Raw genomic sequence first — 25,172 nt, 5'->3', positions numbered from 1 at the left:
GCCATCAAAACAAGGGACTGCCATTCACACCACCCCCTGCCGCCCAAACCCTAACTACAGATGCATCAGACTATGCATGGGGGGCTCATCTGGCAGGGAAGTGCATTCAGGGCAAATGGAACCCAAATCAAATACACCTTCATATCAATCAAAAAGAAATGCTAGCTGTACAGAATGCACTGACAGCCTTCAAGGACTACCTTCATCCAGGACAACTAATGGTAAAGACAGACAACACTACGGTTATGTGGTACATAAACAGGGAGGTACACATTCCTACCCCCTCTGCAGACTAGCCATGGCATTGTGGAACACAGCCTTGAGCTACCAAGTACAACTACAAGCTCAATTCCTGCCAGGAAAGCTGAATATTCTGGGAGACAAACTAAGCAGAAATCTCATGGACCCACACGAATCGAAACTGGAACCATGGATTTTCAACATGTTGACACGCAAATGGGGGAGCCCAGACATAGATCTTTTTACCTCACCCCAGAACTACCAGTTGGACAAATTTTGCACAAGAACTCCTTGCAATAAAGCCTGAAAAGTGGGTGCTCTATCCTTCAGCTGGAAAAAACGATCAGTCTATGCCTTCCCCCTCTGCCTCTGCTCTCCAAAGTTCTACTAAAAGTCAAACAGGACAAACCAAAAATTATTTTGATTGCTCCAGACTGGCCTCGCCAACACTGGTACCCACTCCTGCGCAGTGCGTCACAAATTTCTCCATGGCACCTGCCTCAGACACCTTCCTTACTGTCTCAGCAGGAGAACCAAATTCTGCACCCTCCGCTCCAAACATTGAATCTTGCAGCTTGGCTAATCATTTAAATTCCCCCCTTAGCATCCCACAGCAAACCTGTGATGGATGTCATTTTGGAGGCGAGAAGACCTAGTGCTAGAAAATCTTATGCTGACAAATGGAAAATATTCTGTGCCTGGAATCAGTCTCAAGGGATGAGCACAGCAGCGCCCAATTTACCTCAGATTTTGCAATACTTAACTGAGAAGGTTCACAAGGACCTGTCTTTTTCCTCCATAAAAATCCATGCCACAGCCATTTCAGCTCATTACAACACATAACCCCCCCCCTTCTCTTATCCTCTACTAAAGCAGTGTCTTAGAGGGGCCAGAAACTTGAGACCACCCAGGAGAACTCCAACCCTTGCCTGGGACCTTAACTTTATATTGGAGAAACTCACTCTACCTCCTTTCAAGCCAGCTGCTACTGCAGACTTAAAATTTCTTTCCTGGAAAACAGCCTTCCTTTTAGCAATCACTTCAGCTAGAAGGATGTCTGAATTACAGGCCCTTATGGCAGTGGAGCCTTTCATCATCTTTCATGCAGACAGGGTGTCACTCTGGACCAATCCATCCTTCATGCCCAAGGTGGTATCCAGTGTGGCTCTTAATCGGTCCATTCATTTGCCAACTTTCTTTCCCAATCCACAGAACAAGGGGGAGTAGATTCTGCATTCATTGGATGTACACAGACAACTTAGATTCTACTTGGACAGGACTAAATCTCAAAGAAAATCTGAACAACTGTTGGTAGCATTTGCTGCAGGGGCAGAGGGGAAGGCTATTTCAAAACAAACCGTTTCTAAATGGATAAGTCATTGTATTCATTTCTGCTATAAGCACCATGGAAAACCTATCCCCCAGGGGATCAGATCTCATTCCACCAGGCTGCATCTACTTCTACAGCCCTTCTCAGAGGTGTTCCTACGAGGGATATTCTAGAAGCTGCTACCTGGAGTTCAGTTCATACTTTCACCAAGCATCATCACTTACCAATTTTCTCTAAATCCAGAGCTGGCTTTGCCACTGCTGTTTTGCAGGGCCTTATAGCTGGTCCTAATGCTGTATAAATCCATCCTCCCAACCATAGCTTTGGGAATCTACCCAAATGTAATGACTGCAACAGTGAAACACGAAGAACATAGTACAGTTGTGTACACTTACCATAAATGTAGATGTTCGAGTGTATTCACTGTTGCAGTCCTGGTTACCCTCCCTCCAGCCCCCTGTTTTTTCTCTTACTATACCTCTACTTTCTTTTACTATGCTTAAAAGCCTTTTTGGTGTATTTGCTTTTGTTTGGAGGTATATTTTTGTGTTTTTAATTACTTAATATATTTTGCTCCCCATTTGGAGGGCACCTGACATCTAGGGTAAGAAAAACTGATGTAATGGCGTTGGCTGCATGTTTTATACCCCTGACGACCTGATGTCATGGATGAAGGGACAGCAACTGACATAGGACCCAAGACTTTGTTAATCAGGCCGACTGAGGGCAACCTGCCAGCAGATTACCCAAATGTAATGACTGCAACAGTGAATACGTTCGAACATCTACATTTATGGTAAGTGTACACAACTGTACTTTATAGTTGTCTGTCCACGTGGCATGAATAGTAGTACAAAGTACCTTTGTATGTACATAATTATTGATAGTATAATTACTGTTATGTATGTAGTTACTTTCTTGCAAACAAGATCTGGGGAGTTGCCATGATGCAGCGTGGGATAGGGGATAGCCTCAAGCCAGTAAAAGCTCTCAAGCTTTAGTATCGGCCGAGTTGGAGCAGAGGATTGGCTCTGAACCCATTCAGCAAGAATGTAGGCGAGATGGACTACAAACATGGAACGTTATGGTAAGTGCATAACTTCTTTTTTCATACACATCATAGTAAAGTAATTTATTAAATTATGTGCTCATAAGAGGCTAAGCATTATTACCAAAAGAATGTCACCCTTGTCTACAGCTATGATTAGAGTCTCACCAGAAGTACCATTTTTCAGTGTAGTACAGCTCAGTAAGTGCCTGCATTTTCTGGGTCGTTTTTTCTCTGCAGCTAGTATTGGTTGCAGTGTCAACCATCAGTACTGTCATGGAAAACAAATGTACACAGCAAACATTTTTACAACTTTAAAAAAGGAGAAAAAAACAAAAAAAACAAAGCCACACCATCTTGACTCATTACATGAAGTAAAAGTGTTCACTCAGTGCTGTCACAATGCTATTCATCAGCATGACATTCAGCATAGTCACTGTGTAAATGCAATGAAGTGATGATTAATGATTATAGACACTGTGCATCAGTTCTAATATACAGTTTGTATATCATCTGATGGCAAGTTATTAGTCTATAATTTTTAGGATGGCTTACATGTTCAGTCTTGAAGGAGTATTGTTTTTCCTGTTAATTAGATTGGCGTGTATTGTTTTTCCTGTTAATTAGATTGGCATCTGTCTTACTCAGGGTTAAATCTTTTTATAAAAATATTAATAGTTTTAGCCAGAAGTTAGGTACTGCTTCTGGGCCTGGAGTTTTCAGCTAGGAACTTTTCTTAATTATTTCAATTTCTCTGGCCTTTACTCTTCATCCTATTTCGTATCCTGTACATTTGAAATCCTTACTTTTTTAAAATTTTCTATCCATTCAGCATCTTTGCTATGTTCCACAGGGTCTTCATAAATGTTTCTCCAAAATGTGTTAATTTCTTCTTTTTTGATGGTGTTTCTATTCCTTTGTTTCCCAGTTGTCTGTTAAACTCTTCTGGGTCATCAATGAATTGATTATTTTGTACTTTCCCTTTATATTTATCTGTGTATCTTCTACCTGTGCTGGTACCTTTAGTTTATTATTTGCAGTAGTGTATGATGTGTCCTGGTCTGTTCTGATATTGTTTGTTGCTTTTACCACATCTGAGTATTTGTTAATACTGTTCTCTGTTCTTTTAACAGTGACACTTCTTGTCGTAATTGCTTTATAGTTTTCTTTAGTCAATGCTTCCATGATAGCATTTTATTTCTTCCATTCCTTCTCCTTATTTCTCTGTTTTTGTGGTCAGACTGTATCTGTTACTAATTTAGCTGCACAGTAACATATCCTGTTTACTTTTGTTATATCACATGGATTTCTGTTAATAGTCTTGATTACTGTCTTCATCTGTTTTATCAGACTTCTAACATTTTGGGTCTTTTTTTACCTTCTGTAATCTATTTCTTTTATTGATCTTAATGTGTCAATCCATCTGTATTAAATCAAACAAGTTTTATAGGTTCATAGGTGTTTACTAAGCTAACAACCACAAGGGCCTTTTTAAGCCGAGCCATGCTTCCCAAATCTTTGACAAATTCTGATACCCCTTGATAAGTGTAAGGATGGGCCTGGGGCGATTAACCATTTACAGGTTACCTGTGTCCATTAGAGACATAGGTGTCAAACCAGGGATGAATTTCCGTTTTCCCATCCAGTTGTCCAAGTTGCAGTTGAATTGGGTTAGGGAGGAACTCTGCTTCACATTGATGGGGAGCCTGTTCCATAGACTGAGTAGTCTCTGGGATACATACCTATCTCTCCAGCAGGTCCTATTTATATCACAGGTAAGCTTTAAGTCTTTACAATGGGTAATTCTAGTTCTGTTTGTTTTATGGATATGCAGGAGGTCCATCAGAATGGGGTCTGACAATGCCCTGTGCCAGGCATAGAACTCCACTCAAAAGCCTGCAGAAGACAGAATACAGGAATAGGGCCTTGAGGCAGTCTGCACAGGGCATTTTACTTGTACCCCATATTCTTTTAGTGGGGAACCTCTGTGGACGTTCCATCTGTTAGATATGCCTGGTTAGGTACATACTGAAGGGGGCATTGTACTCCATGATAGGTCTAATGAATGCCAAATGCAGTGGAACAATGACTTCCTTGGACTTGGATGCCTTACCTTTGTTTATAAGTTGCGCAGCATACAATGATTTCCTCACCACTGCAGACATGTGATGGTCAAAGACTAGATTACTATCTGTGTGTGTCCCTAAGTCCCTGACTACTGGGTCAACTCTAATGGGTGTGTTGTCAATGTGATAGTTAACCAGGGATGTACGATTTCCAAAAGGATACTGTTATGCATTTCTTGGCATTTAGTTTTAATCCATGACTCTGACACCAGTTGTTTCTGTGTCAGCCCCTCCTGGAGAACATTTGTGTCAGTGTGGGATTCAATGACAGCTCCTAATTTGCAATCATCTGCAAATTTATTCAGCCAGAGACCACTGACATTGGCCTTGACTTCTGAGAAGTAAATGCCAAAAAGGAGTGGTGCAAGGACTGATCCCTGAAGGGACTCCACTTGTGACTGGCCTCTTTGTAGAGGTGGACTCCCAATTCTAACTTCCTGGGTCCTGTCTGTATGCCAGTTGGCTATCCACCGAGGTGACATATGGGTTTATACCTAACCTCTTGAGTTTGTCAACAATGCCTTGGCCAGGTCAAGGTAGGCAGTGTGAATGATTTTGCCCTCATCCATTGCTTTGGTGACCTTCTCAAAGAAGTCCATCAGGTTGAGTAGGCATGATCTGCCTTTGACAAAACCATACTGGTTTGGGTCCAGTGTCTGGAGGTTTACTATATGTCTGTTGATCATCTCCATGATAATTCTTTCCATGGCTTTACATAGAAGACTGGTGAGACTTATGGGTCTATAGATGGCCCACCTTTGTGTAGAGGGATGACTGTTGCTTTCTTTATTCATGAGGCACGAAGCTTATTTGGAGGCTACAGTTAAACAGTAATACCTGACGCCTTGATAGATCATGTTTCATGCTATGGGATATTGTCTGGGCCCATTGTCGCAATGTTCCTGGTCTTAGAGAGAGCATTAAGGACTTGTTCCCCAGTGATAGTAGGGGGAGTTGTATTTGATGATATTTCCAGAGGGATGGTTGAGGGGATGAGAGGGTTGAAGTTGGAGCTGAATTTATCAGCCAGGAGGTTTGCTATATCTTCTGGCTCAGTGTAAGTGGCTCCATTTACAATGAGCTCTGCACACAATTGTTTATTGCCTTTGAGGTTGCAGACATAGCTAAAGAATGTGTTGTGGTTGTCCTTGGCATGGGAGGCCAGACTTACCTCAGATTTGGCTTTGGTAGACTTTATTTGTCCTCTGAGTTTGTTTAGTTTGATGAGAATGCTTTAATCATGCTGGGTGCTGCACCTCCTAATTTTTGCCATGATTTTCTTCCTTCTGTTATACAGCCTATTGATTTTGTGATTCCACCAGGGTAGCTTGTTTTTTTTTAGTTAGTTCTGTACTTCTTCCTGGTGGGTACAGTTGCCTCTATGCAGCTATTAACATGCTTGTACAGGGTTTCTGTGAACAGTTCTGTATAGGCAACAATGTTCTCAGGGTTTATGGGGGCTTGAAATGTTGCCAGGTTCTCACTTAATAGTAGGAGGTTAGCCTTAGAATAGTTCCTGAATATTCTAGGTTTAGCTGGGGGTCCAGGTTTTATTTTTACTTCAAAGGAGACCATTTTGTGGTGTGACCTTACCAGGGAAGGGATTACAGTAGGAGGTGTGCAGCACTCTCCTGTACTAGTAAGGACCAGATCCATTATGGTTGCACCACTGGTTGGTGTATTACTATCTGGTCCAGGGAGTTTGTTTATTAAATCTAGGAATATCTGTGCATGTATGTTTGGCATCATATACGATTCCCAGTTAATAGTGGAATAATTGAAGTCACCCTTTAATCATTCTCTTTTAAACTGAGAGCACATTTTTCTGTTTCCTGCGGGCAGTCTATAGAAGGTTTCACAATATCTTCCTGTGACATACCCCCTTCAGCTGCATCCTTGGGTCATCATCTGCTCCTTCATATAGGAACTCATTGGCCCATCACTCTACAACATTGCATGAGTCAGAGTTGCCACTGTATCCTGCTCCTTCCCTTGCTGTGCAACTCCAGTTGAACTTTTGTACCAGTTACCTGTTGAAGGCTTCTGATTATAATTATGTGGTAAGTCATCAGATGCCTCCAGTTCTGCCTGTTTCTTTTTAGCTGGGGACTCATTGTTCCATCGTTCTGTGATATTACCTGTATTAGATTTTCTGCATAAATCCTTCACTTCACTGGGAATCCATAACTTCAGTTTCTATTTCTTTAAACTTCTCCATCACTAATTCTCTTTTCCACTTTCCCCTTTGTTTTCTTATTTCTTGTATTGTGAAAAATTTCCATATCCAAGTGCATTTGCCTGTATTTCTCCAAGTATCATTGATGCTGCTGGTTTTGTATTCATTAGTTTTGCATTCCCTGCATAAATATTGTACCATATCAAATTTCCCATGTCCATATTTTTTCTTCAGATTCTCCCGCTCCACCTGTTTATCTTTAATTTGTGACTCCTTGTTCCATCATGCTTACCTGTGTTGGATTTTCTGCACGAATTCCTTCAGTTCGCAGGTATTCCGTAACTACAGTTTCTGTTTAAGTTCTACCTTACTACTACCCTTTGTTTTCTTATTTTTGCACTGTAAAAATTTCCGTATCTGGATGCCTTTGCCAGTATTTCACTTCAAATATCTTTGGAGCTGTTTTGTATTGATTGGCCTAGCGTTCTCTTTTTTGCACCATATCAAATTTCTTTTTCTTTCCTATGTCCATGTTTTTTTATATACCTTTCAAAAATCTATTGGTTTTGATCTTTACATTTTCACACTTCCTCAGTCGCTTCTTTTTCCAAGCAGCCCAAAGTTTCTTTGTCTATGTAAAGCTTTTCATGGAGGAGTTGTATTAATGAATGTAAATTTGCATTGGAAGCTTTTCACCGTTTTTCTTGTGCAAGCATTTTTTTCTGTCCTCTAGTATCTCTCTCAATGTTTCTGAATGTCTTCTGATTGAAATTTCTGGGCTTATTCTATAATAGTAACAGTACATAATTTCTTCCTTATCCTCAGTAGTCCATTCTGTCATCTTTATGGCTCTTCTTCGGTCTATCATTTTTTTGTGGGCTACTACTTCTTTAAGGGGGGGCAGCATCCTCCCCCTGGGCCTGCCCTAACCCAATTGTAGGAAAGTTTCCATGTCTTGAGAATTCTGTACTGCCATTTTTGTCCATTCCTGGTACCAGTATGCACACAGGCTTGGGCATCTTTTTATTACTGGAACTTGTGCACCCATATGTAGAGACAGATTTTTTGTGTGTGTGTCTATATTTTATGTATGTATATATATATATATATATATATATATATATATATGTATATGTGTGTGTGTGTGTGTGTGTGTGTGTGTATATAAATGGGTCTACTTCAGGTGATCAAAGTTTGAAAACTTCGAATTTCATATGGCTGAGACCATGTGACTGAAGTTTCAAAACTTTGAACACCTGAAAGAAAAACAAAAAAAAAATTTCCTGGTCATTTTTGCAGGGCGCAAGGTCCCTGCACCCCCCACATCCCCTTCTATTTAACTATGAAATGTGTCTTTTGGCTTTTCCGGTTAGGGGTCACCACAGCGAAACTCCGGTCTGCTAATGATTGGCAGTTGATTTTTACGTACCGGCTTGCCAGGTCTGATGCACAACCTTCAATGAAGGTATGCCCATTCACGCATGTCTCCACACAGAAAACGCTCTAGCTGAGAATCGAACCGGACAACGTCTTACTGTGAGGCGACAACGCTACTGCAGCACCACCACCGCGGGTCCCTTCTATTACCAGCTCCAAATCGCACTACAGTGAGGAAAAAGGAAAATTTCCCATTTCACGCTGTATGGAGATCTCCGTTCAGAACATTCAAACTTTTAAAACTTCGATCATATGGTCTCAGTCATATGAAATTCGAAGTTTTAAAACTTTGATCATCTGAAGGGGGCCCACATATGTGTGTGTGTCTGTCTATAAATATATATATATATATATACATATATATATATATATATATATATATATATATATATATATATATATATATATATATATATATATATATATATATATATATATATATAGCACTTAAGTGAAAGTGCACTACTGTGAAGGAACGGTTCACCGAACCATTAAGGAACACTGGTGCCGATGCACACTACAGTGGGGAACGGGAGTTTGTGTTTCCCCACTGTAGTGTGATCTCGGAGTTGGTATATTTAAGTAGGGGGGGGTATGGGGGGCTTGCCCCCCTGCAAAAACAATGTTTTAATGGTTTTTATCGGTTCGTTGAACTGATGTTCATGAAAGTGCATTTTCGCAGAGGTGTGGGTCTGCTGTCTAATTTCGAAGATGTGTATTTTCAAAGTTGTACAGTGGACCCATATATTTATATATATATATATATATATATATATATATATATATATATATATATATATATATATATATATATATATATATATATATGTACACACACACACACACACACACACACACACATGCATATAAAATCTATTATCCATATTTATTTGTTTAGATATATTATGAATAAGCATATCAGTGTTGTCTTGGTGAGATTTTGAGAATTCAGGGTCCACTAAGGTACTCACCAAGACTTGAAGATGAATTCAGTTCCAGCAATACTTTTGTTCTTTTCATACTCATTCCATCATCTCTCCATTCAGACTCCCATCTGTGTGAGTGTTTTTTTTTTCCCAGCTGGAATGATGCTGGTTTGTAGATAGAGGTATACTTGTAATAATTCTAATGGACGTAGTAAATAGAAATCCAACTAATTTTCTTCATATTGATCACTGCTGTAATAGCCTAAGCTCTTTGGGTTATATCCTGTATTGGATATGACAGCTGACCAGATGTCCTTCAAGGATGCATCTGCAGTCCTAACAAATGGGTTGTCCTGTCGTCAGGCAGCCCTTCGGTCGGCCGGATTCCAAAGTCTGGGTCTGGCTTCGGCTGGTGTCGCACTCACCCGACGTCATCTCTGCTGGTCTTCGGGTATAAAGGCATCAGCCGACGCCATTTTCCTCAGTCTTTCTTGCCGCGTGGCGCCCGAAGCAGAAGCTGTTCGCAAGTGCCGGTCGGTCAGAACCAGAGATTCCTACCGAATACTACTTCGAAGACTACAAAAAAGCTAAGTACCCCGTTGGGGACTCTTTCTTGCCTCAGCCGATGTCAGAAAAAGTAAACAACTGTTTAACTTGTGGGAAACAAATACCTCATAAAGATTTCCACTCTTACTGTTTACCTTGTTTAGGCCCAGACCACGACGTAGCAGCTTGTTTAGCCTGTGCCTCCTTCAACCAACGAACGCTTAGGCGTCGGTCGGAGTTTGCTGAACAGTTTTTCGGCTCAGATTTTGCGTACATTATGCCGTCGGATCCTCCGACTACACAAATTGTTAAGAAACGCAAAGAGAAGGACCGACACTCGCGGTCCGCGGTTTCGGCCGAAACCACGGTTAAGCAAACCGCGAGTGTCTCGGTTTCGGCCGAAACCGAGAAAACGGTTCAATCCTCAGCCGAATCCATGACTACTACCGAGGCCCCTTCTACTCTTGTTGAATCGGCCACTGAAGTTTTACCTACTAATGTGGGTTCCCTAGAGTTATCGGATACCATCCCTTTGGATGTTTCTACTCCAGCACGTGGTGCTGCTAGGCCTCCTGCAGCCATGTCTATAAAGGCCTTTGCCAGGGCTAAAGCAGCTAAATTGGCTAAGTCTGTACCTATTAAGCCCCCCTCTCACAGGCCCAGCTCTAGTTCTCAAATGCTTACTCTGGCAGAGGATCTCATCTCATTAATAAGAGGATCCCAATCTCACCCAGACAGGGCCTCTCAACCTCCAGAAAAAAGACCCAGAACAGAACACCCTGAGACAGTGCCCTCAGCTGACTCTTCTGATGATTCAGATGATACAGACCATCCTGTGGCTCCTTTTTCTACATATGAAGATTCCGATGCGGAAGACTCTATTCCTTCTGCCTCTCCACCAGAGGAATTTTCCTTTGGGGAAACCTTACATGCCATGAGAGAACAATTCCAATGGCAAGGACAAGATTTCTCAGATTCAAGAAAAAGTCTTAGGACCTTTTTACATTTACCTCAACATAGGCCTTTAGCTATACCTCCAGTTCTTCCTGTAGTGGATGATGCTTTTAATGATGTTTGCACTGCTCCAGATACCTTACCTCCAGCCCCTACCAAACCCGATAGGTTTTACAGGGTTCCGGACACTCATCACCACTTATACAAGGCTCCGCATGCAGACCCTGAGACTATTTCCCAGGGGCCTAAGGCAGTAGCTACAACCTCAGCAAAAAAAACCCTCCCTTCTGATAGGGAATCCAGGTCATTAGAGAGATGGGGTAAAAAAGTATACACCTCTGCTACTCTCTCAGCTAGAGCTTTGAATTGTCAGTTTCATATGATCCAATACCAAGAGTTTATGCTAGATCAGTTAACTAAGAAGCTGTCTTCTGATGATTCTGTAGATAAGAAATATGTTCTAGAAATGGTTAATAACATACAACAGGTTAGTAATCACTCTTTAAAATGTGGCTATGATGCACTGGAGGCTTCATTTAGATCAGCCATGACTGGTACAGTTATAAGAAGGCATGCATGGCTGAAAGAACAGGCCTTACCGGATCATGTTAAAACAAAACTTCTAGATGCTCCTATGGATAAGGCCAGTCTATTTGGTTCCTCTGCCCAACAAGTAATGAAGAAAATGGAAGAGAAGGCAAAATCTGTGCAAACAGTAAAATATTTCTTACAGGTTCAGCCTCCAAGGTTTAGCAGGAACTGGCCTTCCAAAAATTGGTCCTTTCCAGACTCCTCTAAATCTCAGAGAGGCAGGGTTAGACGCTCCAGAGGCAGAAATCAATCCAGAGGAGGTGCCTATAGGGGACGTCACTGGCAAGGCAATAACCAACGAGGCACAGAGTCTACCACCGCCTCTACAACACAATTACAGTGACTTGATTCTGACACCGCCTACCAGGGAACAGATTGCAGCACCCTTAGGCGGAAAACTAGCCTTATTTTCAAAGAACTGGCACCATATCACAAGAGACAAGTGGATTTTGCAGATTATAGATCAAGGCTACAGGTTTCATTTCCACACCTTACCAGTAAAAAGAGGAATGCCAAACCTACCACCAAATCAAAAGAAAGACGCTCTAAAACAAATAACTCAATTGACAAAAATGAGAGCTGTAGAAAGGGTACCACCCACAGAAAAGGGCAAAGGTTTTTACTCCAGACTCTTCTTAGTACCAAGAAAAGAAAACAGTTGGAGGCCTATTCTCGACCTGTCCGCTTTGAACACATTCATCATTGTCCCAAAATTCAAAATGCTGACCCTACAGCAACTTCTTCCCATGCTGGGCAAGGAGTGTTGGCTAGTCACTCTAGATCTCAAGGAGGCATACCTGCACGTCCCCATACGACCAAATTGCAGAAGATACCTCAGATTTCTTGCAGGATCAGAGCATTATCAATTCTCAGCATTGCCCTTTGGCTTATCTACTGCGCCCAGAGTATTCACGAAATGCCTGGCATCAGTAATCGCTCTTTGCAGGCTTCAGGGAATCCAAATTTATCCATACCTGGACGACTGCCTGTTACAAGCGGACACCCAACACAAGCTGACTCAAGACTTACAAAGGGTCATTTACTTACTTCAAGCCCTGGGATACACAGTCAATCTAAAAAAGTCAAGACTGATACCATCCCAAACAAGAACCTTCTTGGGTGCAAAATTGGACACAGTAAAACAGATGGCATTCTTAACAGGGGAAAAGCAAGAGCAGCTACCTCTTTACTTCATGGCATTAACGAAACAAGACAAACTAACAGCAAGGAAAGTACTGCAGGCCCTGGGCTTCATGGCCTCCTGCATAATAATGGTTCCTCATGCCAGACTGCATATGAGAAAGCTACAGTGGTACCTGAAGAACTTATGGTCTCAACACAAGCACAGCTTAGAAACCGAAATACCACTAATCCCATGCCTGAAGCAAGAACTCCTATGGTGGGCTCAGGCATGCCAGTTAAATCCAGGCTTATCCTTCCACAGCAAACAAGCAAACCAAACCATCACAACAGACGCCTCAGACCTCGGTTGGGGAGCTCACATGCTGGACCACTGCATTCAAGGCTTATGGACTTCAGATCAGCTACACCTGCACATAAATCAAAAAGAAATGCTGGCAGTAAAACTAGCAATCCAGAACTTCAGACCATTCCTCAAAGAAGGCCAATTGAGGATAAGGACAGACAATACCACTGTCATGTGGTACATCAACAAACAGGGAGGCACTCATTCTTACCCCCTATGCCGAATGACTCTGGACCTATGGGACATGGCTCTGAGCTACAACATTCATTTACAGGCTATATTTGTGCCAGGAAAAGAAAACATCCTAGCAGACATGTTAAGCAGAACTACCTTGGATGCTCACGAATGGATGCTGCACCCGAACATCTTCAAGACCATCACAAAGAAATGGGGGATGCCACAAATAGACCTATTCGCATCACCATTCAATCACCAACTCAAGAAATTCTGCACAAGGATATACCACCCACTTGCTTGGAAGGTGGACTCTCTATCCTTCAGTTGGAAAGACCTGATAGCATATGCATTCCCACCTCTTCATTTGATGCACAAGGTACTACTGAAAATCAAAGAGGAACGTCCAAGGATAATTCTGATAGCCCCAAATTGGCCAAGGCAACATTGGTATCCATTATTGAGGACCATCTCACGGGGGGAAATGTGGACACTTCCCCTGATTCCCTTGCTGTTAACTCAGAGCAACTACAGCATCCTGCATCCCAACCTGAAAACTCTGCAACTAACTGCCTGGAACATTGTATGACAGCAACTAACCCAGATTTATCTCAAAGGGTTAAAGACATCATCCTCGAGGCCCGCAGACCTTCAACAAGGAGGAACTATGCAGGAAAATGGAAAAGATTTGTCATTTGGAGTACTGAAAGAGGGAAAGATGTGTCAAAGGTAGATATTGCCAACATCCTGGAGTATTTGGCAGAGCTTCTCCATGCAGGCCTGTCCTACTCCTCCATCAAGATACACGCATCAGCTATTTCTGCAGAATACAGCTTTGATTCCCCTGTCTTTTCTCACCCTCTACTCAGACAGTTCCTGAGAGGAATTAAAAATGTAAAACCTCCTAGGAAACAACCATTACCAGCATGGGACTTGAACTTTGTGCTAGAAAAATTGACACTTCCTCCATTCGAACCAGCAGCAACAGCAGATCTCCAACATCAATCCTGGAAAACTGCTTTCCTACTGGCAATTACTTCAGCAAGAAGGGTTTCAGAACTACAGGCTTTAATGGCAGTACAACCCTTCCTAATCTTTCATCAAGATAGAGTAACCATGAGAACTAACCCTACATTCATGCCTAAGGTGATATCCAGAGTGTCTCTAAACCAAGCGATCCACCTACCTACCTTCTTTCCCAATCCACAGAACAGGGGAGAAAGACTCCTGCATACCTTGGATGTACATAGACAGTTACGCTACTACCTGGACAGAACCAAGGCCAATAGGAAAACTGACCAACTTTTAGTAGCCTACGCAACAGGAAGGGAAGGAAAAGCAATTTCCAAACAAACAATCTCCAAGTGGATAGGAAATTGCATAAGATTCTGTTACTCCTACCATGGAAAACAAGTTCCACAGAACATAAGGCCTCACTCTACAAGGGCTACTGCCACTACCACAGCATTCCTACGAGGAGTGGCTACCAAGGACATTATTGAGGCGGCTACTTGGACCTCCGTGCATACATTTGCCAAGCATTATAACTTACCTCTTTACTCCAGATCCCGAGCAGGGTTCGCCACTGCTGTCTTACAAGGGATCCTAACTACACCATAATTCTTCTACCTCCTCCCCTAGTTTGGCTATGGTATTCTACCCATTTGTTAGGACTGCAGATGCATCCTTGAAGGACATAGTACAGTTTTGTACCTACCATAAATGTAGATGTCCGAACAGGATAGCATCTGCAGTCAGGATTACCCACCCTCCTTCCACTCTGTGGTACTCCTAGGGTATTTACCCTCCTTATAGCTAGCTAGGTGGGGGATTTCTTATGGTGTATTTGTTTGTATATATGTATATACATGTTTATTTTTGTATTTGCCTTCTACTTTTGGAAACATTGGCATTTCCCAAAATTTAGCTTTACAAGAGGGCAACTGGCATCTGGGGCAAGAAACACTGAGGAAAATGGCGTCGGCTGATGCCTTTATACCCGAAGACCAGCAGAGATGACGTCGGGTGAGTGCGACACCAGCCGAAGCCAGACCCAGACTTTGGAATCCGGCCGACCGAAGGGCTGCCTGACGACAGGACAACCCATTTGTTAGGACTGCAGATGCTATCCTGTTCGGACATCTACATTTATGGTAGGTACAAAACTGTACTTTTCCAAAGCTTCAAGGAAACTTCCACACACCCAAACCGAAACCCAAAAATAGACGTTTGGGTGCCAAGCCCTTTAGAGTTTTCTTGCCGCAGAGACAGGTACTGCTGTGCATGCTTTTGTGGATCGATAGTTGGCTAAAGCTGTTCCATTGTTGGGCATATAAGTTCCCTTTGCCTGAAAACCTTTAACATTACTTTTAAACTTGTTTGAAGTGATGTTTTTGTGAAAAACAAGTACTTTTAAGCTTGGAAAAAGTGTTTTCATTGACTGTCTCATGAGTTTTATGTACTTTTCTGTGGAAATACTATTCATTTACTTTTTGGGGCTGGGGATAGTGTTTAAACTGTTTTTTACTTTTTTTTTTTTTTTTTTTTTTGAGGGAAAGTTACTTTTTTCCTACTGTCCTGTGTTACCAACTATTGCTTTTACACTTCCCTGGGAAATCAAGCACCTTTTTCAGTTTGACTGTGGAGCAGACTACCGGTCCCTCAGTCGGATCTTCTTCCAGCCACAAAAATAAAAAAAAACAGCTTCTGCCATCAAAGCAGGCTGGTAATTTATCATAGCTGTAGATGGGTGACTCTGCTGTTGCCATAGCTGATTTCTCAGACCACCCTTCTTTTTTTATGGATCCCTGTGGACTTGTCCATATAGCCACCATGGAGCAGGGCTTAGCCATATCCACCACGGGTGTTGAGGTCTCCTCATTGGTTAAGAGAGAGATAGTCTTGTTGGTCATGGAAAAAGGGGCAGGGAAATATGCCTGTCTTATACAGAATGTTGTGCCCATCTCTGGGAAAGCTGTTGCTGGCAGTACTAGGCCTGTTTGTCCTAACCTTCTTATCAAAAACAGTCCGAAAACTATACATTTAGCTTTTCCTGTGTCATTTTCCCTGGACAGGAGTAATTTATTGGGCTCAGCTCAGGTCTTTTGCAGGCTGTAATCTTTCAGGAAGACTGACCAGCTGTTTGTATCCTTTGAGCTGTAAGTTGAGACTACCAGTCTCCAAAAAACTATTGCAACTTGGATTTTTAAGGCCATTTCTTTCTATTTGCACTGTGGTAAGTGCTTACCCTCCTACCCAAAAGCTCATTCCACTAGAGCAGTGGCTTCCTCATGAGCTTTCCACAAGGGAGTAGATACCAGGTCTGTTTTGGAAGCTGCTACTTGATCCTCTGTACTGATTCTTATGATACCTCTTGCAAGATTCTAGATGAAGAAGATAAAGTGGTATCTGAAATCTCCTTGATCCTAGTATTAACACCCATTGCCTTTTCAAATCCCAGTTCTGGGAGTTGTGAAAAGGCAAATCACTTGGTAGGGACATCAAATTTCTCAGAAAACAGGTCTGCCATACACCTCCAACTCCACTCCAAAGCAGTCCGTTACAACAGACACCTCTGACTTTGCCTGGGGAGTAGTATCGGAGGGAATAAAATTGCAAGGTCTCTGGAACAAGAAAGACCAAAACATGCAAATATAACAGAGATGCTAGCTCTTAACTCTCTGAATCATCTGTGGCCCTCAGGATCACTTCAAGTAGTTACAGCCTGTGTGTGCTGCCAAAACATTGGTATGTGCATTATTCCTTATATTGCCAGGAATAATGTACATGCCAATGCTTTGGCAGCACATACAGGCAAAACAGGTCATAATGTTTTTCATTTTAGAGTTCTACAACAGGTCAGACCTGGTATGAGGAGAGGAGATGTGAATAACTGTTTAGAGACTCTGGAGGTTAAATGGATAATAGCACTGCAAGCCCACAGAGATCCAGGGCTTAATGCTAGTGTACCTTTAAAGCCAGCACTAATTAAAAGCAGCTGAATCCGATTTATTTTAAAGTAACGTGATTTCAACTTGTATAAATTGTTTGTTTTTAACTGTCATTTTATGTGGATCTGAGGAAGCAGTAACCCCGCAAAAGCACTCATCTTTTTACAATAAAACTGATGCACTACAACTTTGGGAGAATAACGCTTCATTTGTTTTTGCTCAGCTTTGTTTGTGTGCTCACATTTTGCTTTTCTACATAAGAACTACAGTAGACACTGGCGGTTCAGTGGTCTCCATTAGACCTCCCTTTGTCCTTTTCCAGTGAGAATCTCGAAAGCATGCAGGGATTCCCTTTGGTGGTGGATTCAGTCTCTGGATCTACTCAAGGGACACCCATTTCAACCTGCCTTGCCCAAGACCACAGTGACCACGGACACCTCCCTACTGGGGTGGGGGGCACTGTTCGGGAAGGACAGTCCAAGGCATGTGGTCCCCTTCAGAGACCTATCTGTATATCAGTGTTCTAAAGGTGAGAGTGGTCCTTCTTGCATTGTAGACCCTTCTTGCTCATCTCCCTCTAGAAACAATTGCAATTCAGATGGACAGCATGTAAGTGGTCTGGTATATCAACAAGCAGGAAAGAACCAGATCTTATCCCCTGTGTCAAGAAGCTATGAGAGTGTGGGAATAGGCTATCTCCTCTGGCCGTTTTCTGGTGGCAGTGCACATTACAGGATGATCCAACATTCTAGCAGACAGACTGATGCCTTGCAAGTAGTCTCTGAATCCTTCAGTAGCGGAACAGATCTTGTGAGAGTGGGGTCGGCCTTGCTGCAATCTCTCTGCATCTCCTTCCAATGCGAAGTGTAGCGAGTTTTTCACTGTAACCCCTCCCCCCGCTGGGGGAAAATTCGTGCTTGGCATCCCAGTCATCTTTATGCATATCCTCCTCTTCCCCTCATGTCGAAGTTTCTGCAGAAAGCTCGAAGGCTGGGGAGCATTGGGATCCTCATCTCCCCATTCTGGCCTCGACAAGTTTTGTTTCCCTTACTCAGGTCTCGTCTAGTTGTTCCATCATGGACTCTGGGTCCATTTCTGGATCTTTTCTAGCACCCTTCAGGGATTCCACACCCAGAGTCTGAAGCTCATGGCTTGGCTGCTCCGGTTCCTATGATTATTAGGACTCCCAGTTTGTCATCCCCTGTTAAGTTCATCCTGGTAGCGGCTCACAAATCTTCTACCATGAAAGTTTATCGTAGTTAATGGAAACGTTTTTCTATATGGGCCACTCAGCTGTCCTTGGATCCTTTTACGGCACCTCTGTCGGCAGTTCTGGATTTTCTGGCTAGCATTTTTCAACGGGTTACCAGTTCTTCTACGGTTAAGGTTCAGATAGTAGCCATATCTAAGTTCCACGTGGGGATTAATATGTCTTCTTTGGCTTCCTCTAAACTGTGCAAAACCTTTCTTAAAGGTGCTTTTCTTCTTAGACCCCCCCCCCGTAAAGGAGCCTGTCCATCCGTGGGACCTTACCTTGTTGTTGCAGGCATTAGTTTCTCCCCCTTTCGAGCCTGCGGCTTCAGTACTTTTGCAATTTTTGACATGGAAAACTGCTTTCTTGGTCACCATTACCTCCGCCAAAAGAGTGTCGGAGCTTCAAGCTCTTTCAAAGTGCCCTACATGATTTTTCATAAAGACAGGGTGTCCCTTCACAAGAACCCTTCCTTCCCTCCCATGGTAGCTTCAGAAGCCAATATTAATCAGACTATAAACTTGCCAGTTTTTTTTTTTTTTAACTATCAAAACAAGGCGGAATATAAATTGCATTTACTGGATGTACATAGACAATTGAGGTTCTACCTTCACAGGACTAAACCTTTCCACAAGTCTGACCAACCTTTTGTGTCTTATGCCAAGCCCTTCTTTGATAAACCAGTCTCAAAAGTGACAGTTGCTCACTGGATTTCACAATGCATTGGTTGAGCTTACTCAGAGAGGGGTCTGCCTCTACCAGGAAACGTGAAGGCACTTTCGACCCGATCTATGGTTACAGCAGTGACCTTTTGGTCTAGAGTATCTTTGGATGACATTTGTTCAGCTGCCACTTTGGCCTCATCTCGTACATTTATCTCGCATTACAAATTCAACATTGTCTCTAGGAGAGAGCATCCTTCGGCTCTGCGGTGCTCCGGAACATCCTTCCATGAGGGCCACCCAAGAATTAGGTAACTGGGGACTCTGTCCCACAGGTTGAAGAGCAGAGGAAGGAAACTACTTCAGATAAAGAAGTTATGTACTTACCATAATGTTCCATCTGAGTAGTTCTACTTCATTTGTCTTCAGCCGTCCCTCCCTCCCGCCTTCCCCCTGATCTTATCTCCAGGATATGATGTGTCTTCAGATTGTTACTGTTGGGATCCTTGGCTTTGCTTAGGCTAAGCTTGTGTCTGTTGGTTGTTTTAGTAGATAAGGTGTTATTGGGTTGGGTGGCAGCAAACTCTAACTGAAGGGAGACAGTGAGGCATTATGGGTAAGGGAAGGTGCTTGGAGCTCAGAGCCATAGCTGGAAAATGTGGCCGTGTCAGATCCGAAGCGGATCCGAAGACCCACAGGATGAAGACAAATAAAGTAGAACTACTCATATGGAATGTTGTGGTGAGTACATAACTTCTTTTTTTGGGAGATTATTGCCAGATCTGATCTCTTCCATCTTTTTGGGTCTTTAGATCTGATGGATTCGATATCGGCCACTCTACAGACTTTTGAAATGAAGGCTCAGTCTCTTCCCCTTACTCATAACCCCCCTCTTTCAAATGGCTGCCATCTCAAATTTCCATGAGGGGAAAAACAAACTCTTATTGCTTCCTTGAAGATATATAAACCCTTCTTCCTCCCTTAAGAGATCCTGTTCCACTTTCCACTATAGCCATGATTTTCCTATGTGTTTGTTTTTGACACCTTTTATTATAGTAAGTGGGCAAACGCTATTTGAGGTAATTCAGTAGACAGAGGGAGATTATAGAGGCTGAACCTTGGATGCAAAAGTCGTTTTAGAGTGGCCGATGTCTAATTCAATCAGATCAAAGATCAGTTAAGGAGGACAGAAGAAATTAGGAATACTTCATTATGGTAAGTACTTTTGTTTTTGGTTTATCAGCTCACACAACCTCTAGAATTAGTCAAGGCTGATTAAAGTTTGGCAGTAGATACAGTCTGCAGCCTAAGGTTATCCCCTCCAGGACAGCTTTCAAAAAGGAGTTTGATTTTATAATAGACAGCCCTAATAGTAATCGGGTGTGTTATCAAAAAATACAGTGTTAAATTGTAGATTAATTATAAGGCCTAAACCTCTCTAGGAGGCTATCTAGGAGCTCATCTCCCATTTCCTTAGGTTTGTATTTGTGACACAGGTCACTAGCTTTGCAAACTGATGCCTTCTTACCTTTGCAACATCAGTGATCCATTTCCTTTGAGCATTGCATTCATGGTAGTCTTTAACCTTTGTAATTAGTCATATTTTGGGAATCGTACTTTCTTCCTGTAATGTTTATTTAAATGTCAAAAACTGCAACCTTCTGTCTAACCATGGTGATCACAATATTCATAACACCCAAGCAGTCTAAAATAGAAGGCTAATGTGTGAAACCAGGTTAAATTGTGGGACATTTTTAGTTTAATTCCACTTTCCAAGATCTACATAGCATCAAACTTAAACATACAGAAGAATGATTTATAAAGCATTATATTCTGAACTTTAATGGAAGAGTTTTCTTTTTTTTTTTTTTAAATAAACATCACTTACTGATTGATTTGCTTGGACAGGGTTTGTATTCTTCATTGTTGGAAGTAAAATTTGTGTATTTAGCAGTATTCATTTATTGATTTTTTTTTCTTCTTTAGTGCAAGTCCTTCTTTGGTAGCAGCCTTTGGAGCATGTTCTCTTACAAGGCAGTGCAACAATCAGGCCTTCCAAAAGTATGGACGTTCAACAACAACAACTGACATGATTTCAGAAATTGGGACAGCCTTTACTAAACTGTTTGAAAGCTGAAGTCATAGGGGCTAAGAGTCACAACTGGTGGTCTTTTCCAATCAAACTATGCCTAGTAATTAAAATAATACAGCTCACTGCTGTGGACAGCGTTATGTCATAGGTAGAACTTCACTGAACTTGAGTTAAGGGAAAAAAGAATACATCTACAGTACGATAAAAGCTTATGCTATAATTCAAAATGTAGTTGCATCTTTGATAGAATGAAGAATTACACATGTCCAGTTTATGTTTGCCATAATGATTAGCAGTAACAGATTTGTGTAATACAGAAAACTGTGACACACTTCATTTAGGCCAGCATATTTTCCCATGGATTCAAGTTGTAGTGTTCTCTGTGTTGTATTTTTGTTTTCTGATTGTTAGTGAACAGAGGAACTTGAACATATGGCTGTTGGTGTCAAGTTGTGATGAAAAGTGAAACAGTCATTGCAGTTTAACATTGGTCCTACTCCACATTCTAAACATTTTTGGAGCAAATGTCTGTGAGTTGTATAAAAGAACTAACTACATATTTATCTGTTACACCTTATAAAGGTGCTACTCTGTTGTGTACAAGACACTGTAGACAAAGTAGTAAATGTTTTTTATGCACTCATATTTTGCATTTCGGAATGTTACCATGAGTCTCATACATTGCCTTTCTTTGAATAATAGGCACATTTGATAGGTTGTGATATTTGAGTACCTTGGTCAAGCACAGTACAATCCACAGTGAAGAATAGTGTCCATTCCCATTGTGGTAGAAACCCAAGGATTTGGGGAAATTAAACCAGATGTCTCTTAACAAGGGGTTCATAGATGGTAAAAATGTGTTACTGGGTTGATCTAGTAGAACTTAAATTGGTTAGCACTTATCTTTTCCAAGTGAATCTTCATATTGCTTGCTTCTCGAATGGCAGTCTTGACTCAGAATGCAGTAGCTTTTTTGTACATCCTGATTGACTGCCCTCACTGAACTTATTTTTTCTCTTCATAGAAGGTGTTAGTCACTCTGATGTACTACTGATGTACTACTGTCAGTCCAATAATTCTCTATTTTCTTTAGATAAAATAAGGTCTGTGTGGAGGCATATCCAACGTGATAGCCCACTGTTGGTTAACAGCTGATGGTTAAAAATGGCAAAACTGTGATAAATGAAGTACTTGGTGACAGAGAATAAAAATGATCTTAATTTGCAGAAATAAAATACAAACAAAAAGTCTCACTAGTCACTTGTCTTATGTTTTAAAAAATAGGCAGAGCAGGTAGGTACACATATATTGAATAGTTTGTGTATTGATAATAGAGCATTAGAAGAGTGTATTTACAAGGAAATGGGAGTCTCCTTGGCATTACAGGTTAGTACCTAAACATGTTTTCCCTTTCTGAAAGAAGGGTGCAGAAAGATGATCATTCTGAGTCCCCCGTATTTATTTTATATTAAGTCATCACTAGACTTCTTTTAAAGCAAATTCAAAGGAAGATATTTTTGCATATTTTATGCAAAAAGATGTGATAAATTGAATTAATGTATTGTAAGAAAAACTCTTGTTGAATCCTGAATGAAAAGAAAGCTTTCATTCTTGTGGCAAAAGTCAACCAGTCTTATCTTTATTTTTCAAAGTAAACATTTCATTCATACATTTTTTATACCCACTTTACTCTTTTCAGGCTCAGGATGAAGTCTGATCCTATTATGGCAAGTAATGAATATAAGGTATAGAAATTTGTGGAGGGTGTGCCAGTCCATCTACGTGCATGTGCACACCTTTAGCCAGCTTAAAGAATCACCACTTCAACTGTTAGCATGTCTTTGAGTCATGATAGAAAACCAGCTATTCTATAGAAAACCTGTGTGGATGCAGGAAGGACCTGCAGATTCCATATATAAGGCACCTACTTGACATATTTTCTCTGATTATTTGTTGGCAATTTTTTTAAATTTTTTTAAAACAGTTTAGTCTATTTTAATATTTTTTTATTGTTCTACAGCAGTAATTTTAATGAATCTGTCACTGGCAGTTGTATCATGTTTGCATAACTTTTTATCGAAGAGGATCTTTGCATAATTATAATAATGGGCAGTAGCATCTGTTTTGTGGTGGAGTGCCATAGTTCTGTGTGGTACCTTTAGTTAATTTACATGCAGATTTGTATTGTATCACTTTCAACTTTTATTGTGAAAGCCATTAGTTTGTGTGTGGTTGTTTCAATATAAGCACTTTGTCCCATTTCTTCAGGACAAGGTAAGTACTACCTTGCTTTATCTTTATGTTTTAGGGGTTTACACACCTTAGTTAAAGAAGCAGAGCTGTCAGTTTTTTTTTAATTTTGTTATATTCTAGTATTAAATCCCAGAAAATGGAAGTGGACAGACAGTTTACCAGCTAATTTATACATTTTTGAATACACAGCCCCCCATGATATACTTAAATGTGTGAGTTTTGTGAATATGCAACTAATTCTTATAAATGTGCTACCCATTTTCTAGGGATAATGTTAGAAAAAATGAAAGGAGAAGGCAAAGGATGAGGGATCTGAATGAGATGGGTGAAGATGTCTTGTTCATCAGTGTTAGCACTTAGCAGCCTTTAAAAAGGATGGACATAAGGTCTGTAAGGGCACAGGACATTCCTACACACTTCGACCATGATGTTGCTCATATTGATCACTGCTGCAGTAGTCTAAGCTATATGGGGTATATCTTACATAGGGTATGACAGCCAACCAGCTTCCAAAGCTTCAGAGCACCTTCCACATGCCCAAACTGTTAACTTAAAATCAGCTGAATAAAAAGACAGGTTTGGGTGACAAGACTTTCAGAGCTTTCCTGCCACTGAAGAGAACACTCCTGTGCAGACTTTTGAGGATCAGCGGTCGACTTGTGCTTTTCTCTTGCTGGGCAGATAAGTTCTGTTTAGGGAAAACCTTCCTCATATTTTTAATGTCTATTTACTTTCCTATTAAAGAAAGTACATTTTTAGCTAGGAATGTGTGTGTTTGTTGACGGTCACTCAACTTTTAAATGGGAGCTCACATTTCTGTTGGACAGTTTAAAAGTTGATTTAAACATTCTAAAACTCTCTTCTGTCAAGAAACTGTGTTTAAATTGTATTACATTATGGGGCAGGTGAAGTGCATTAGAGTTCTTTTTACTGTGTTTTTGTCAGGAAAAGTGACTTTATACTACTATTAAAATGTTACCGTCTCATGCCACTTAGTTTCCCTGAAAAAGAAGCACCATTTTCAGCTTGACCATGGAACAAACGAGTGGCCTCATGGTCAGTCCTTCTAGCCACAAAAAGAAAAAGTTAACTAAACAGCATTTACCACCATAGCAGGCTAGGAATTTGCCACAGCCGCAGGTAGGGGACTCTGCTGTGGTCAAAAATGGTTCCTTAGACCACTCATCTTTTTGCCTGGATCCGTTGGTGTTGTCCATACAGCCGCTACAAACTGGGAGTTAGCCACATCTTCTGCAGCTGTTTGAGTCCCCTCAGTGTGTAAGGGAGAGACACTTTTTTGTCATTGGGAGAAGAAGCAGGGAAAAGTGCCCCTGCTTAGCTAGAATGTTGCGTCTTTCATTGGGGAAGGTGTTGCTGCCATTATTAACATGATGTTATTCACATTGATCACTGCTGCAGTAGCCTTAGCTGTATGGGTTGTATCCTGCCAGGGATATAACAGCCGGCCATCTTCCAAAGCTTCGGGGCACATTCACCATTCCCAAACTCTCAAACAACAAAAGTTGAGCTGACTTAAAGGTGCAAAGTCCTTCAGAACTTTACTGCCGCCAAAGAGTACGCTCCTCTGAGGCTTTTTGGATCAATGGTCAGCTTGTACTTTCCTTTCCTGGGCAGCAGGAACACAGCTAGGGTAGGGCAAGAAGGGCAGTCTCCCCGGAAAGTGTTGGGAGGGTGCAATTGGCCATCTATCTATCTTGGGGTTTTTTGTTCTGTTCAGTGGAAGAGCTAGCTGGGGCCAGGGCAATGGATATAACTGTAATAATATGTCTGCTGGAATGTAGCAGTAAGGTTATTACACGGAAGTGCTTTCAATTTTTTTTCTTTTTGCTCTTCAGTTGAAAAGCAACCTCGGGTGGGGCGCCGGCTTGTGGTGTCAGCCCAGGGAGCTAATTGAGCCAACTATGACTC

At 41.5% G+C, this 25,172-nt stretch overlaps 1 protein-coding gene across 2 annotated transcripts in view; it reads left to right on the top strand.

The window, feature by feature from the left end:
* The window catches only part of NAXD (NAD(P)HX dehydratase), an 870,139-nt gene extending 847,901 nt beyond the window's left edge, over positions 1-22,238 (top strand). For both annotated transcript variants that reach the window (XM_044072663.1, XM_044072662.1), the window contains exon 10: positions 20,885-22,238. In XM_044072663.1, coding sequence (XP_043928598.1) covers positions 20,885-21,035 — 151 coding nt within the window. In that variant the 3' untranslated portion in view covers positions 21,036-22,238. The remainder of the gene's footprint in view (positions 1-20,884) is intronic.
* Positions 22,239-25,172: the final 2,934 nt, after the last annotated feature.

Source organism: Protopterus annectens, chromosome 5.part0 (assembly GCF_019279795.1).
Source record: "Protopterus annectens isolate FY-2018-M chromosome 5.part0, PAN1.0, whole genome shotgun sequence".
Taxonomy (NCBI): domain Eukaryota; kingdom Metazoa; phylum Chordata; order Ceratodontiformes; family Protopteridae; genus Protopterus; species Protopterus annectens.
This window is presented reverse-complemented; position numbering and strand designations above follow the sequence as displayed.